Source organism: Thunnus albacares, chromosome 9 (assembly GCF_914725855.1).
Source record: "Thunnus albacares chromosome 9, fThuAlb1.1, whole genome shotgun sequence".
Lineage (NCBI taxonomy): Eukaryota > Metazoa > Chordata > Actinopteri > Scombriformes > Scombridae > Thunnus > Thunnus albacares.
Genome location: NC_058114.1, coordinates 20,373,905 through 20,389,106, shown reverse-complemented (window position 1 = coordinate 20,389,106; position 15,202 = coordinate 20,373,905). Strand labels below are relative to the sequence as shown.

Sequence of the window (15,202 nt, the reverse complement as noted above, 5' to 3'; positions counted from 1 at the left end):
GAATCTTCCATATAAATATGTTCTTACTAATAATAATACATAGATATTACCCTGCAAGTCATTATCCTCTTAAGTTTAAAAAAGACATCTGCATTATCTGTTCATTTTGTGTAATGCATCCAGAAACAATGCAACACCTGTTCTGGCAATGTCCCTACACTGTTAAATTCTGGAGATGTAACCCAATCCATTGTTGATAAAATTGACTCTGAATTTTCACTCTACTGGAAAAATGTATTGTTTGGTTCCTTCAATAACAATAATAATAAAATAAACGAATTATATATAATCAATTTGATCATTATCTTAGCAAAATTTCATATTCATAAATCTAAATTTAGCAATTCTAAACCTTTAATGATAATATTTGAAAATGAAACCAAACAATACATTAAAACTATATTTAACTGTTACTACTATTTAAAATAAGAAAGCTGCTAAAACCGTTGATTCATGTTCTTTGTTTAATATCTTTATTAATGACTTCTTTGTCTGTTCTTGAGTGTTCTATCATACTGGATTTCCCTGTTTATTTGTGAACTGGTATGTCAATAAAGATGTTGGAAGGGGAAAAAAAGTCGACCGTCGATGTGAGACATGAGCGTAGCACATAGTTCTCTTTGTACATCCATGGCAAAGCATAGACTATAAAAATGACTCATGAGCTTGGATCATGGATGTATAATAACAGCTCTTATAATACATCCATGCCATATAAAGAGAATGGTCATGAACCATCTTGGACAGCTAGGTATGGCAACTCCACTTGGACAAATGGCGGAGCGACTCGCGCATGCGCGACTCACATCGACGGTCGACTCAGATCGTGCAGCGACATGGATCATGGGTGTATAAAAGAGAACTGGATACAGCATCGGAGGCGGGGCCCCGTTCATTCCTATGAAAGTTGCTCAGTGGCGTATGAAGCCAAAAAAGTTCAACAACTTCCGCATTGCTTCTGCATCCGTGCGGCCCATAGAGCGAGCGCAGTAATGACTTTCGCCTGCCGAGTCGGCTACTTCCGGTTTAGCCCTCGGGCTAACTTGAATGGGGATGAAACAATTCAATCATGCGGCTCTTCGAGGCTTTTTAAATGTGATCGGACCAAATGGATCAAATTGTGATAGTGAGACAAGTTATTTCGCAGGGGTTGTTACGCTTAAAAATGTATTCGCTGATTTACAGACGTCTCTCTCACAATGTAAGTCTGGGAAAAAGTCTTTTTGGGCCAGTGTGCGTCACGTGACGTTGTAATTACACGGTTTGGCCGCTATGTCAAATTTGCTTCAAAGCCTGGCGCTCTTCCTGTATCAAGTTTTCTTTATACATCCATGGCATGGATGTGGAAGCGAAGAAGTGGAACTTTTTTATCTTCATGCGCCACTAAGCAACTTTCGTCCTGCAGAGGGCAGTAATATGCCTAGTAGCGCCATACTGCCGAAATGTTACAAGAAGAAGAAGAAGAAGAGCAACTTTGGTAGGAATGAACCATGGAATGAACGGGCCCCGCCCGCTTCCGACGGTGGATCCACCATGATCCAGTTCCCTTTATACATCCATGGGAAGCATGGATGCATATATAAATCCATGGTGGGAAGAGGAACTGCTCCTATGTAGTTATAAAGGGCTCATTCAAAGGTAACGAAAACACAACGATTCTTATTTTCAGCTAAATAGACACTAATTAAAACATTTCTGCCAATGGATCCACCTAAATCTTACACACCGGACCTTTAAATACATGTATTTAAAGATATTTGTGTGTATGTAGGCCACACTAAGTATGAAATCCTGACCGGGTTTTACGGGACACTCACCGACACTTCCAGTGGGCGTAACTGACCGGCTTGCTTCCATAACAGCCACTAAGCAACGACCAAACCAGCTAAGTCAGTCAACACTGAGTGCAAGTCATCCTGACTACATCTTTTTTTTCTAAACAGGTGCTGTACTGTTGTTTGCTAGCCAGCAGCTACAATAGCAGTCAGTAAACGGGGTTAGAGCGCTTGCTTGCTGTCACATTTTGTGGTATCGGTCACTGTTTAGCTACTTAGCTTGCTACCGAAAAGCACATGGATCCTCAAAACACCAACATGAACACTGAGGCAAAGAAGTTGCTGAACCACGCTAAGACTCTCAGGCTTCACACCGGGAACTTAGTCAACCGAAGTCGTCTGAAAAAGAAGTGTCCATGCTCGCCCAGCGAAGAGGTAAGATAAAAAAAAATCAAACAAAACAAACAAAGCTCTCTTAATTAAAAACGTTGTTTGTTGTGGTGGTGTGACAGCGTAGCCCGTTAGCTTTCAAGTTAACGTTAGGCTACATGGCTAAATATTTAACCAGCTAAGCTAACGATGTCAGTGTGTGTTAGCTGATAATAAAGAGAGATATCAGACAGAAAGATTTACAACGGAAGCACCTGTCAAGGTCCGTATTTTATAGTGTTTTATAGTATTTGGAGTGTGCATCAGCTAAAGTTGAGTATTGTCTTGTCTATGTGCTACTCTTAATGCAAAGTTATGTTATATAACTTTGTGATCCAGTCTAAGGTAAATAGTTTACATACACTAACTGATGAGGAGTGTTTGCATTAGGCTGCTCACATAAAGCAGGTGATCTACATACACCTGCAGGCAGATGCTCCAATGACAGTGTTTAGTATTAACACCCATAAATTATGGCAATACCAAGGAGTCAGTAGTCAGAATCTACCAAAATACTCAAATCTTAGTCTGAGATTTAGTGCTGTAACTAATGATTATATTTATCATGATAAACCTGACAAGTCATAATTTTAGAGAGCCTACGTTGATATCTTGAAATTATTTGTTTGGCTAAATTCGAAGATATTCAGTTAACAGAAATATAAAACAGAGAATAGCAGTAAATCCTCGCTGAAACTTGTTGACGTTTTGCTTGATAACTGTTAATGATTAATTTTCTGAAGACTGATTAATAAATTGTTTCACCACGACATACATGTTCACCCTGAAAGGGTTTGTTTAGACTTTTTGTTACTTTGCATTGCTTCATAAACAGCACCATTAATTGCTTCAATGTATGAAACACCACCTGCAGTGTTTCTCTCAACCTTGGTTGTAATTTGGGCACACAACAATCTATAAAATAATTAATCATTTCTTATAGTTTTTTATGAACGGCAAATGTCATGCTTGACTAACTCTCTATGTGACATTTTGATTTTCAATATATACAACAGTTATAATGTAAGTTGAGCATGACTGATGTATCAAAGGGCCAATTTTTGGCTTATCACAGATCTATACTGGCATACAGTTTATGTATGATTATATATGTGGCTGACATACCTCAAAAAAGAAAGAAATGTAAGTATACAATACATGAAAGTGCTTTTAAAAGGTAAATTAGAGACATTATTGTTGCTTCTTGCAGGATTTCCACCTATTCTGTCTTTCAGGAGTCTCCAGTCATGCTGCTTATATGGCATATAAGAGTTACCATAACTGACAGTTTTCAACTTGTAAATAGTGTTGATCCAAGTTGTAATAATAACAGGCAAGCTCATTTTTTTTTGTAAAATTGATATATCTAATTTAATACTTAATAATATGGAAGTACCAGCAAATCAAAGCTTAAGTTAATGAAAATAATGATTTATTGTCAGTGTTCAGTATTTATAACATAACCAAACTCTGCACTCATGCAAATGCCGGCTAATGGCGTGAATAGTCGCAAGTCATAAACATCTCATCTTTACCATCTATCATACATGATGTGAACACTGTTAAGCGTCTGCCAGGTCTGTTTAAGCCTGCTTTCTCACTCATCCATACACATCTGGCATTACTGTTGCAGCTGGCCTCCATGCACCATCTTTTTGTAAATAGTTTAAAACAAAACATAGGAGCACTTAAACTTTGTCACTCACTTCGATTTGGTTTGTATCAGTGTGATCTTCACGATGCCTGTCCAATTTTATTGTTTACAATAAGTGCAGCTCATGTGTTGGTGGAGTAACATATCACAGCTGTCCAGATGCTGGTGCGGAGTCTGCTGAGAATAAAAAGCTGTTCCCTTGAGTTCATACCTCTGTCACAAAGTCTTTGATAACCAAGTTTCTGGGATCCTCACTAAAAATGTGCCTGTTTCACAGATTGTAATTTAACTTTGTTTTTCTGTTTGATATTTCAGCTTCAAGACTGCATTCAAGCCACACTGAGCGACTGGTTTTCCACATCAAAACCGCCATCTGAGGTGGGGAGACATTTACAGTTTTCTGTTTGTTTTCATGTAGCTATGTGAGAGTATAGTAGGGTACTTTGTTCACTCTCTCCTGTATTGCGAGACCACATTGTATCACGGTTTTGCATTTTTTTTATTGACACTGGGGAAAGAACAATAGTATTTGCATTGACAGTGAATTATGGTCAGCCCTGCAGTTTGTGAATGAGTTGCACAATAACGTGCTATAACACTGACAGGCAGCAAAATTCCAGTGCTCGGGAAAAGAAAATAACTGTAGTGATGGACATCAAAGGATGCCTCTAGGCTTACTGAAAAGAAGCTGTCATGATGAATGTTCATGCAATGCTGGCTGCCAAAGGCGCCATTCCAAATGTGCGTCTGTCTGTTGGTATGGGTGGGGGTGGGGACACAGAAACTTTGTTCAGGAGGTTTTGTTCATTAAGTAGCCATCTAACTGTGATAGGATTTCTGCAAAGCTGCAGTCATCAGATAATCTGTTTTTGTCAAACTAACATGTTGTGAAAATATTGAAATTGAGATTAAAAAGACTGCAGGATCCAACGTAGTGAACCGCCATTCTGCTGAACACACTCCTACTTTGGCTATGGCTGATTCTGCTAGGCTCAGCTAATCTGCTCCAGCTTTTATCACCACGCCCACTGGACTCAAATGGGGATGGGGGACATTTAAAGAGCTGAACTATGTGGTCTTGAATACTTGCAAATACAAAGCTTATTAGACATACCCTGCAGGGAAATGTCAAGAATGGGATGCTTAAGTCCGAGGTTTTCCTCAGGTTGTGTTTGCTGACTATTTGCTGGCAGAAAAATACATTGGTGTTTTACTTTGTAGAAACTTGTACTTTAATGAAATTGTGAATATCTGGATGATTGCTTCACCTGCAAACAAATAAGATTTAATTTGGTCTGAACTTGGTGTCTTGTCATTCTATGCTTGAAATAAAATTGACGTTAAAAAAAAATGTATTGGTGGATTTACTATGAGCAGAAGAGTGTCCCTCGCACTCATTAAGGTTATTTATTAATTAGATTTCAACTGCAAAATAATTTTTAAAATCCTTCAGTTATGCAGCATGTGGGAGAACACTTTACTTCCTGCTCATAACTTTTTGACTGAATTTCAACAGTGTGTTTTTTTTTTTTTGTTCTTCTCAGACACCAGCTGCCAAATATTGTGGCTCTTCAAGTAACTGTAATAAAGCCATAAGGAATATTGACATAACTGACACCTTTTATCTGAATGACCAAAAGCCACACTTTTAATCACAAAGCAAGTTACACTGTTACTAAAAACAGTACTTTTCTTATCATGTAGGTCCTTCCGGACACTCTGGACTGTTCCATTCCCCAGGCAACAGACGCTATCACGCCCGAAGAGAGAGAAGAGCTGAAGGTTTCAGGTAAAGGATTAGGAGAGCTTTGATTATTCCAAATATTTTTTATTGACGCAAGGAAGCTGGATTATCAATTCCTCTATTATTCCAATTCATGGGTATCAAACTTCTCTTTCCATCTCTAGATTGATCACTTACACTGTTTTGCATCTGTATTGTATGTCTTAGAACGGGGGTTCTCAACCTTCTGTAACTTAAGGCCCACTTCTGATTGTTAAAAAAATTCTGAGGACCACCTTCCCAAATAAATGAAAAAAAACAAAAACATAACATGACAAAAAATAGTGGGCTGTAGATATGTGCTATGGCACTGTCAGTTGTAATGACCCAAATAAATATTCTGCCTACTTGGGCTTCCTTCTGGGAAATAACGAAATCAAGTCGCGGTTATATGGGTGAGAGGCTGACATGCAGAGTAGCATTCAAAGTTGTTTTCAGTTTGTTCCTTGCCTTTGATTTTGGGATGGTCACAATGGAAACCTCTGACTCACATAAATAGGTGGTGGTGAAAGGCAACAGAAATTTGATTGCCCATTTTGACAGAGAGGGATATTGACTGGCAGCCAGTATCCAGAATGAAGCAAGGTCAACTTGTGTGAGCTGGAGCTTCAGGCTGCTGCCTGCTGATAGTTCCATCAGTTCATTTTCCAACACAGTGGATAGAGACATGTCTTCTGAAGAACGATCCACAGAGAAAGCTAGCTAGCTAACAGTGGTAAAACATGTTTGTCTCTACCTGATGATGTGTTATGATTGTCGGCCCACTGGTTGAGAATGGCTGCCAAATATGTTAGTTTCTGAGTGAGTAATCCTCCCAACCCAACCTTTCTGTCATCAACTAACCTCCCAGTTCCTGCATTTAGAAATAATAATAATAATAATAATTAATAATTAAATGAACAATAGTAACAAAAATAATATCTCTAGCCAATACTAAAATAGGTAGGCATGAGCTCACCATGGAAAGAAAACAAATTAAAACTGAATTTAAGTAGCTTCCCTGTAAAGTAGATGTTAACCTTTGTCAATCTCTGTTACTTCTTCAGTTTAAATAGCTCAACAATTTTTAAGTATGAGTAACAAAAACACCTATATATTATATATATCAGCCGATCAGCAGGACCAACATCTTGAAACAACTATTTGGGAATGTAAACAGTTGAATCAAATACTGAGTAATAAGTAACGTTATGTGTATTAACATAAATCAAGGTTCATTTTCATTTTGTAATAACCGTCAACGTTTTATCTTTAACGTTCATGGTGAATAACATTGGGATTGTGTCCAGTGTTTCCTGTGGAACAAGAGGTTTGCTGTGGGGGCAATGTGAACGGGGGGAATCAGACTTCCCGGGCGAGTCACCAAGGCGTTGGATTATGCCTACCAAACTCAAGAAGACTTTGAAAAGACTTTAAAAGACTTAAATCTGAGACCCTCATTTCTAAAGACAATGTGTCGTAAGTCACTGAGTTTAGTCACAGACTAAGATTTTGCAAAGACTGGGGATCTTGCAGGGTCACTATTTACAAGACTACAACTAGATTCATTTTGAGATTATTTTCCCTCCTGCTCCTGTTGGAAATTTACAAGTAGAAAAACTGTTGAACAATGAAGCTGAAACAGATGCTGCTTTTGGCCACAGCTGCCCTTAATTAATTTATAACTTATATAAATTTATTAGTGGTGCAATGGATCGTAGTTGATCCATGCTGCATACGGATCACCCCCCACAGTTCGGCACGCATGTGAACCGCGGATTAGTTGCAAAATTTAATGTCTCATTTAAGACAAAGTAAACAAACTGCTGTAGGTACAAATCATGGACAGACAGCATGTTGCTAACAGGAATTCTGAAGAGCACTGACCAAACCAGCATCTAACGGGTCCATAGTGACATCTGCAGCTATGTTTACCTGCTGTTTAATGTGCTGCAGCTGAGCAGCTAATTAGCTATGTAGCTGCTAACTGACGTTAGAGGTGCACTTATCCCTGATGAATGTTTGTTTGGTGGCTCGTTCAACAAACTGCAGGACAAGACGTGTGTTCATGTTTATAAGTCATCATCAAGTTTTGATGATGTGGACACAGACTGTTTCATTCACTACCATGTTTAAAGGAAGAAGGTATCATGCTTCATATTGCAATTTAATTTAACAATTGAGCATTGAATATTTTATATATTTTAAGATTTTGTTTAACCATTGGACATCTTGAATGTTGTTTTCCTTTAAGACCATGGGCACAAGTTCCATGCTGTAAGTGTTTTACAGAATATATGGATTTTTATTTGTCCCCCCCGCCCCCCGATCCGTGACTCAAATCCATGATACGAACCGTGAGTTTTGTGATCCGTTGCACCCCTAAAATTTATATTAAGTTGTAACTGAACTACAACAACAACTGTGAAGAGAAACAACAGACATCACTAGCTGATTGCTCCTGTTATTAACTCATTTTCATTTAAGAACTTTTTTTTTTTTACAAATAAAATTTGTTTGGGGGGTTGGGACGTTTCTTAGATCATATTAGCTAAGACAATCACATTTCAAAAGGTGCCTCCTTGTACTTGAAAAACACCTTAAATTTCTTTAAAACAGCTACACGGTTTATACAGCTGCCCACAGAAACCACCTTCAACCATTAAATATCCGGAGCACTTTCAGCTGCTGGATGTTGGAGTATTTCTGTTTGGAAACCCTGCAAACTGCATGAAATGCAGTAGAAACAGCCGCAGCCTGGGGAATTACACGAAGGCAGAAAGTCACAGATTTAACTCCTCCAACTGGCCTTAAATCATGTGTGAAAAAGCAGTAAATACACTGCAGACACACAGCAGCTGACAGAAAGAGGAGGTCATGTTGTACAGAGCTTTTTCTGGGTGAATACATGTTAATGTGACTTATAAAAAGGGAAGCTAAAGGGCAATGAGAATGCTGAGCTTTCAAGTTTCATCATGAGTCATTAATGGCACCATCAAGCACATCATGTTTAATTATGAAAGTAGTTAAACAACATGCACACAAAGGGCAACCATTTACTGCCTACCGCCGTTAGAAACTGAGTACAGTTAGCTGATAATTAGCCTTATCAGCCACTGCCAGTAATCAATATAAACACACATTATTAAACCATTAATCAAACCAATAACTAACAGCAGTCAACGGCAGCGAACCTTATCATACTTTAGCAGTTACCTAGTGTTTCTGTAGTGGTGACAAAATGTATAGTATGTATAAAAAATATACATACCAGCAGTTTGAATTAAATTTAAGCTCCTGCACTCTCCAGGGAAAATATTACAACGAAGTCCCTTTAATTATGACATTAACAATTCCTCACGTGTCGTCATGTTTTGTTTTCTTTTATGAATTTTTTCTCTCTTTTTCTTTTTTTCTTTTTTTTTTGGCTGTGGCGGCAAAGATTTAGCACTGGTGGCCCACCTCGGCAAAATGTTACCAACAGAAACACTGGTTCAAATAAAGTTCATTTTATACTGTCGTGTCCAAACACATTCCAAAAAGGTGTTCCACGTAGTCCCGGGCTTTTTGGGGGGCCATATTTGACGCCGAGTTGGCCTTGTAGCATTTCCCTGGCTGTTTTGAAGAGTGCTCTCCATTTTGCAATGGTTTGTGGATAGTCAAGGAAGATTTGCAACTCTTTAGCCTTGGTATTGGAGGTTTTTTATCGCTGCTATTTTGTGCAAGATGTCATCCAGATTGTGGTAGTAGTATAGACACAGGACGAAGGGCTGGGCTTATTCATGAGGTTCAGGCCGTTGTCGGATGGTTCTATGGACTCTAAGTGGTTTCTACTCCAGGGAGAGTACCTCCTGCAGTAGCTAGGTAGTAAAGTCTCTTGGTTTGGGCCCTTCTTTCCCCTCTGGTATTCCAATGATTCTGATGGTATTGAAGGTATCTTCACATTTTTGAGCAAGTTTTTCCTTCTGCATTGAGACGAGTCACCTGGCGTTGCAGTGTGCCGACACTATCTGAGTGAAAAGTGGCCGATCTTTCTATCTCCCTGGTAGTGTTGCTATGTGATGTCAATGTTTCAAGTGTTGAAATGGACATTTGTAGATCTTTTTTAACTGTAGCTATTTCTTCTCTTAAATCCGCATATACACTCTTGATATGGCTGTTGATGGTAGCACATATTTCACTCATGATTTGGGCCACTTCATTCTGAAATGCTGTGATGGCAGCTAGCACTGCTCTGTCGGGCGGATACTCTTCCTCAGTTGTCTCATCAGGCATCTCTTGGTCAGTCGAGCATGGTGCTTTTTCTGGGTCTTGTTCACTTTGTTCGTTTCTCTTGTTTCTAGCCCTCTCCACGTTGAATTTTTCTCTCTGAATCAAGTAGATTTAATTCCTAATGTTAATTGTCTTTCAAAAGTAAGGGTGGATATAGATGTGTTTTTGTATATCTAAAATGTTAATTTGTCAGAGCTATCGGAAAATGTGTGTTACTCCTCCATTGCTCAACGGCGCCCTGAGGATTAAGAGAGCTTTGATAAACACCACTGGATACACACCTGTGTCTGCTGGACAAACCTGATTGTTTTCTGTTATCTTTTATCAATGTACCGTAAACATTAAAAAACCAGAAATATCAATCTTAGTGTCAGAAACGTGACTGATGAGCAGCTGCATGTCAGCGCAGGAGAAACCAGACATTCTCCAACTCCTTGCATCAACCTGATTTCTTCTCCTTGTAGTCCAGTAGTGATTTACTGTACAGTTAACAAGAATGTAGCTGTAGGTATAAGGCTGTTTAAAAAGCATACCTGCACACACATTCCAATTGAAACATGTCAAGGTTTTCATTTCCTTGCCTCACCTATTTTAAGGACCACCAAGTCATTTGTAAAGAAAATCACCCAATTCAATAGGTGAATAATTGATCAGAGTGTAACTAATTAATGACAGACTGAACAAATAATAAATAAAGTAGTAAATAGTTAAAACAAGTATTAAGTAGTAGTAAATTAGTAATAAGTAGAAGTGCTTTGTTTTTGCAGTCAAGCTGTTCTTGTGTGAGTCGGGTCAGTCCTCCATCAGAGATGCAGTGGAGATGGGTAAGCTTCTAATCTTTTCAGGAAAATCTTCAAAATGACACACAGTTGATATGAACTCATTTAATCTCAGGTTCTCAAAGATAAACTGAACTTTACTGGTGATACCGCCTTGTTTGTGTCTCATCTCTAGCCTGTCAGACACTGGCAGTGTCCCAGCTTGACTCTGTTATCATAGCGCCACCTGGGCCCCTGGAGGGTGACAGCCAACCTTTGGCTCACCTTCAGCCAGCCTGGGAGGAGCTGGAGGCTCTGGTCAGAAGCCAGAGGATTGCAGCAATTGGCACCTCTGACCTGGACAAAGATCTGCTGGAACAGCTCTACAACTGGGCTCAGGTGAGAGGAAATCTTATGTATGTGAACCCTAATTTGTGTCATCTTTAGAGGCAACTGATATGTTAACTTTTCATAATAGGTGTTAATGTGTTTTTCTGTTATGAGCCAGTGTACTTGTACTGCAGACAGAGCCAGTCTATGACCACATCCCCTCTCTTGAACCAGGTGAAGCCCAGCAGTAACCAGGTCAACCTGGCCTCCTGCTGTGTGATGCCTCCTGACCTGACAGCCTTCGCTAAGGAGTTTGACATCCAGCTGCTCACACACAATGACCCCAAAGGTGAAAGTCAGTTTCTTTTTCCGTTTGTCGGATAGGTCTGTTAATCCACACTTGCACCTTTTCTTATTCATGATGAAGGAAATTTATGGAGCTATTTCCCTATCTTTATTCAAGAGCGTGGCATATCAATTTGAGAGCATAATTTATTGATTTCACGTTCAAATTTTGTAATTAACATAAATAAAGCAAGGGAAGTACATTTTATAAAGCCCTGGAGGGCTGGAGTAGATGAACCCAGTTAAAGAGTACCCGCCCGTACGGGACGCTCTAAGAAGTAAAGCAAACAAGCTCGCAAGGAGGCAGGGATCATTTCATTGGTCAACACTAGACCTGGCCTTCTATTGGTTGGGGGATTTTGACAGGGTTGTTGCACAAAAAATCCAAGAGCAGAGGAGAACTCCGAGAACAGAAGTTTCACGAGTGCGCAGAAGTAGCCGGAGAGCGAGGAGAAGAGCTGAAGCTTGAATGTAGGAAATCTGTGCAAACAACATTATATTTGAGTGCAAGCACACAATTTGAGCAGAAACAGAGCAAATCTAAGCGCAAGCAGAGGCTATTTGAGTGCGAGGGCAGGGTTTTGAGGGACAAATTACAAAATTGAATGTGAAATCAATAAATTATGCTCTCAAATTGATATACCACGCTCTTGAATAAAGATAGGGAAATAGCTCCATAGAAATTGTGAAGTTTCTAGATGCCAAAAGGTTCAGATATACCAAATCAAGTGCTTACTCCTTAATCACACACTAAAGGATAAGTGTATGTGTGATTTTTCTCATTTCTTTTTTTGGCAATAAATTAATTACTTGATATACTAACAAGAGTTGTCTCTATGGTCAAAGCCTGGTATAAATTCTCCTTCTGTGCCATACAACTCCATTGTAAAACTATTAAAACTCATCAATGAGCCACACTGTTGCACTGGGGGAAAACAAACTTGGGCACTATAGATTTTTTTTAGCTATTCTATGGCTATAGTACCTTAAGCTACTATAGCCTTTTAAAAATTAGACTATATACTGGTGACCACTTTTTAAAGATTTCTCCTCAGTCGGAATAATTAGACTTGGGGCTGAGTGCAGGGTGTCTGCGGGTCTTGAAAAGTCTTAAAAGGCATTGATTTAGAGGGCCTTTCTTGGACCCTGTAGGTTCTCCTACATGCTTGGATTGGGAAGGGGAGGCGAGGAGTATTCAGTTGCAACCTCACCACTAGATGCCACTAAATCCTACACACTGGTTCTTTAAATGAATTGACATTTATTTCACATTGCGCTTTGACCGTAAAATAGGTATCAAATTGCATTCTATGTGGTATTAAAAAATGTCTTAAAAAGTCTTAAATTTAACTTGGTGAAGCCTGCAGAAACCCTGTGAGTGCCACAGCAAGGGCAGGAAAGTCAGAGAGTATTGAGTGACATACTTGTGCATTATTGATTTTGGTCTTTTCATGGGAGTTATAGACAATAAGAAAAATAAAGAAAAATGCCAGCTTTATCTTGTAAGTTATGTCTTACTCGGGAATAGTGCATGGTGTAAGCTGCATACCGTAGTTCACATGTACCTGTAGATTTTTTTTCTCAGTGAGTTTTAAAGAGCTGCTCCCTTGGTCTCATGTTTTCATCCAGAGCTGATGTCGGCAGCCACATTCCAGGAGGCGGTGCAGGAGGGAACGCAGGACCTGAAAATCGCCGACTGGAGGCTTGAGTGGGTCCTGCGCTACTCCATTATTGTCAAGAGCAGGGGCATCATCAAGGCTAAGGGCTACCTCGTCAGTGCGAGGAAGGCGACCCCCTAGCACACCTCATCAGAGAAGAAGACACAGGGATGAAGCCATTTTCCTCCTTTTTCATTCACACACATAAAACATGCAAAGTAACGGAATAATGAATGCTGCCAATCACCATGGGTCTTGAAATCATTATTTTATCTTACAAATAAGGTTGCATCCTGATCATCTATGATTTCTTCAGTTTAACAGATGCAGGTATTCATTACCATCGTTTCTGTGAGATCAAAAACAGGAGATGGACATGCAAGATCAACTCCAGTGTCAGTTTGAACGAACAGACTGCAGGATGAGAGTGAAAGTGAGAGTTTCACAGATGGTGGCTCTCTCCAAGACCAGTGCTTTGATAGCATAGCCATTTATCAACACAGCAGAGGCTGTTTTTAATGATGGAAAATTTAAGTTGCTGAACTTTTTTTAAACAAGGTGGCTCCTTATCCTTGCTCTGATGTGAAGTGCCTCTCAGCTCTTGCTCCTCCTATCCTCATACCTGCTTTGTCTCCACTGTGTCTGTGTGAATCAAGCTTTAAATATATCAGTCTGAATGAAAAGATAACAAGTAGGAAAAGCAAAAAGAAAAAGGTATAGATTTATTGTTTTTTAGTACATAATTATCAGATTTTATTCTTGCAATTTTGACTTTTCCAGCTGTATATAAGACCATTTGCATTCCTCAAGTCAGAAAACAATGCACTGTCAAATCTAACTACATGGGACATGTTTATTTTATGATGCTAAATTAGGCTGAATTGGTAAAGCAAACAACAATGTGAGTATATATAACTTTATTTTATCATGCTTTTTTTTTTTCTAACCATGCACTGTTTTCGATGATGCATTGAAATTTTTATCCCCCTACACTCATGAGATTAATCCGAGGGATGAGAGTACATTCATAGTTGGCTGATGTCTTCTGTATGTGTTGTTACTATAACACTGGAAACTCCATGTCCAGGAGATGTAAACATTTCTTAACTCTGAGGAAGACCTTTTTATTTATGAATCATGGCTGTTTTTTTTTTTTTTTTCAGACAGGGTCCAGTAAATCTAATGAAGACGAAAACTTCTCTGTTGTACTGTAACCATATTTAATGTTATCATATATCTGTATATCATGGATTGGCTTTATTAAATGATAAAACTGATGTTTGAACTGTCAAAATTGGTGTAAAAATATTTAAAAGTTGGTGTAAACTTGGGCTTGTATAAAGATTTAAAGCATGATTGGTAATGCCAAAGATTTTGGTGTCACTAAGAAAAAATAAAATTCATACATGGAAAAGAAATAAGAACAACAGCTTAGAATAAAGGCAAAATGCTGACGACATAAAAGCCCGTAGCGACCCTTTAAATCACAATATTACTGATCACTTGAAAGTGTGAGTTACAAACAAGAATAAACATGTTTGTGGTGTAATTTAGTCCATTTACTTAAGTACTGTTTTAAACATAAACGTAAGGTACTTTACCTATTTGCATTTCATGTCACTTAAACTTGTGCTTTTAGAATTGAGATGGAAATATTAATATTTTTATTCCACTACATTACTGACATTTTTTGTTACTTGAAGGTTTTACGTACAAGACATGATCAGCTAATAAAATTAGATGCAAAAGTAATTTATTCAAATTTTGTTCAATCAAAATCAAAGTACAATTTTAAGGTACATGTACTTTACTTGAGTATTTCCATTTGATGCTATTTTATACTTCCACTCCACTACATTCCAGAGGGAAATATTGTACTTTTTACTCCACTGCATTTATTTGACAGCTTTAGTTACTTGACACAATGGATAATATAACAAGCTTTTAAAATACAACACATTGTTTAAGATGAAACCAGTGGTTTCCAACCTTTTGTAGTCTGGGTCACATTTCAGATGTCTGAGTTGTTAACAACTCCACCAAATGGTGATTTTTCACTTCTCACATGGTTTTATATCAATAAATGTTCAAATGATCGAATATTTCACCAAAAATCAAAGATCAGAGAAAAAGTCAAAAAACTGAAAACAGATTTGTGTATTAGAACTTTTTTTCTAATTAATTTTTTCCATTAATCATCTCACGACCCCTCAGATTTA

At 38.4% G+C, this 15,202-nt stretch overlaps 1 protein-coding gene across 2 annotated transcripts; it reads left to right on the top strand.

Annotated features, from left to right (window-relative positions):
• The first annotated feature begins 1,283 nt into the window (after positions 1–1,283).
• gclm (glutamate-cysteine ligase, modifier subunit) lies at positions 1,284–14,260 on the top strand. Of its 2 annotated transcripts, XM_044361905.1 has the most exons (8): positions 1,284–1,638; positions 1,944–2,210; positions 4,174–4,236; positions 5,563–5,647; positions 10,660–10,716; positions 10,847–11,049; positions 11,215–11,329; positions 12,955–14,260. In XM_044361905.1, the coding sequence occupies exons 2-8, from the start codon at positions 2,073–2,075 to the stop codon at positions 13,122–13,124; spliced, it is 831 nt and encodes a 276-aa protein (XP_044217840.1). In that variant the 5' UTR covers positions 1,284–1,638; positions 1,944–2,072; the 3' UTR covers positions 13,125–14,260. The 2 variants fall into 2 exon arrangements, with proteins under 2 accessions (XP_044217840.1, XP_044217838.1); XM_044361903.1 differs by lacking the exon at positions 1,284–1,638 and having other exon boundaries at positions 1,727–2,210.
• Positions 14,261–15,202: the final 942 nt, after the last annotated feature.

Bases quoted from the DNA above. Each gene is read 5' to 3' on its own strand.
- gclm (XM_044361905.1), top strand. From the start codon at position 2,073: ATGGATCCTCAAAACACCAACATGAACACTGAGGCAAAGAAGTTGCTG. The intron at 2,211-4,173 runs GTAAGATAAAAA...TTGATATTTCAG, and splicing joins CATGCTCGCCCAGCGAAGAG to CTTCAAGACTGCATTCAAGC. The intron at 11,050-11,214 runs GTGAGAGGAAAT...CTCTTGAACCAG, and splicing joins AGCTCTACAACTGGGCTCAG to GTGAAGCCCAGCAGTAACCA.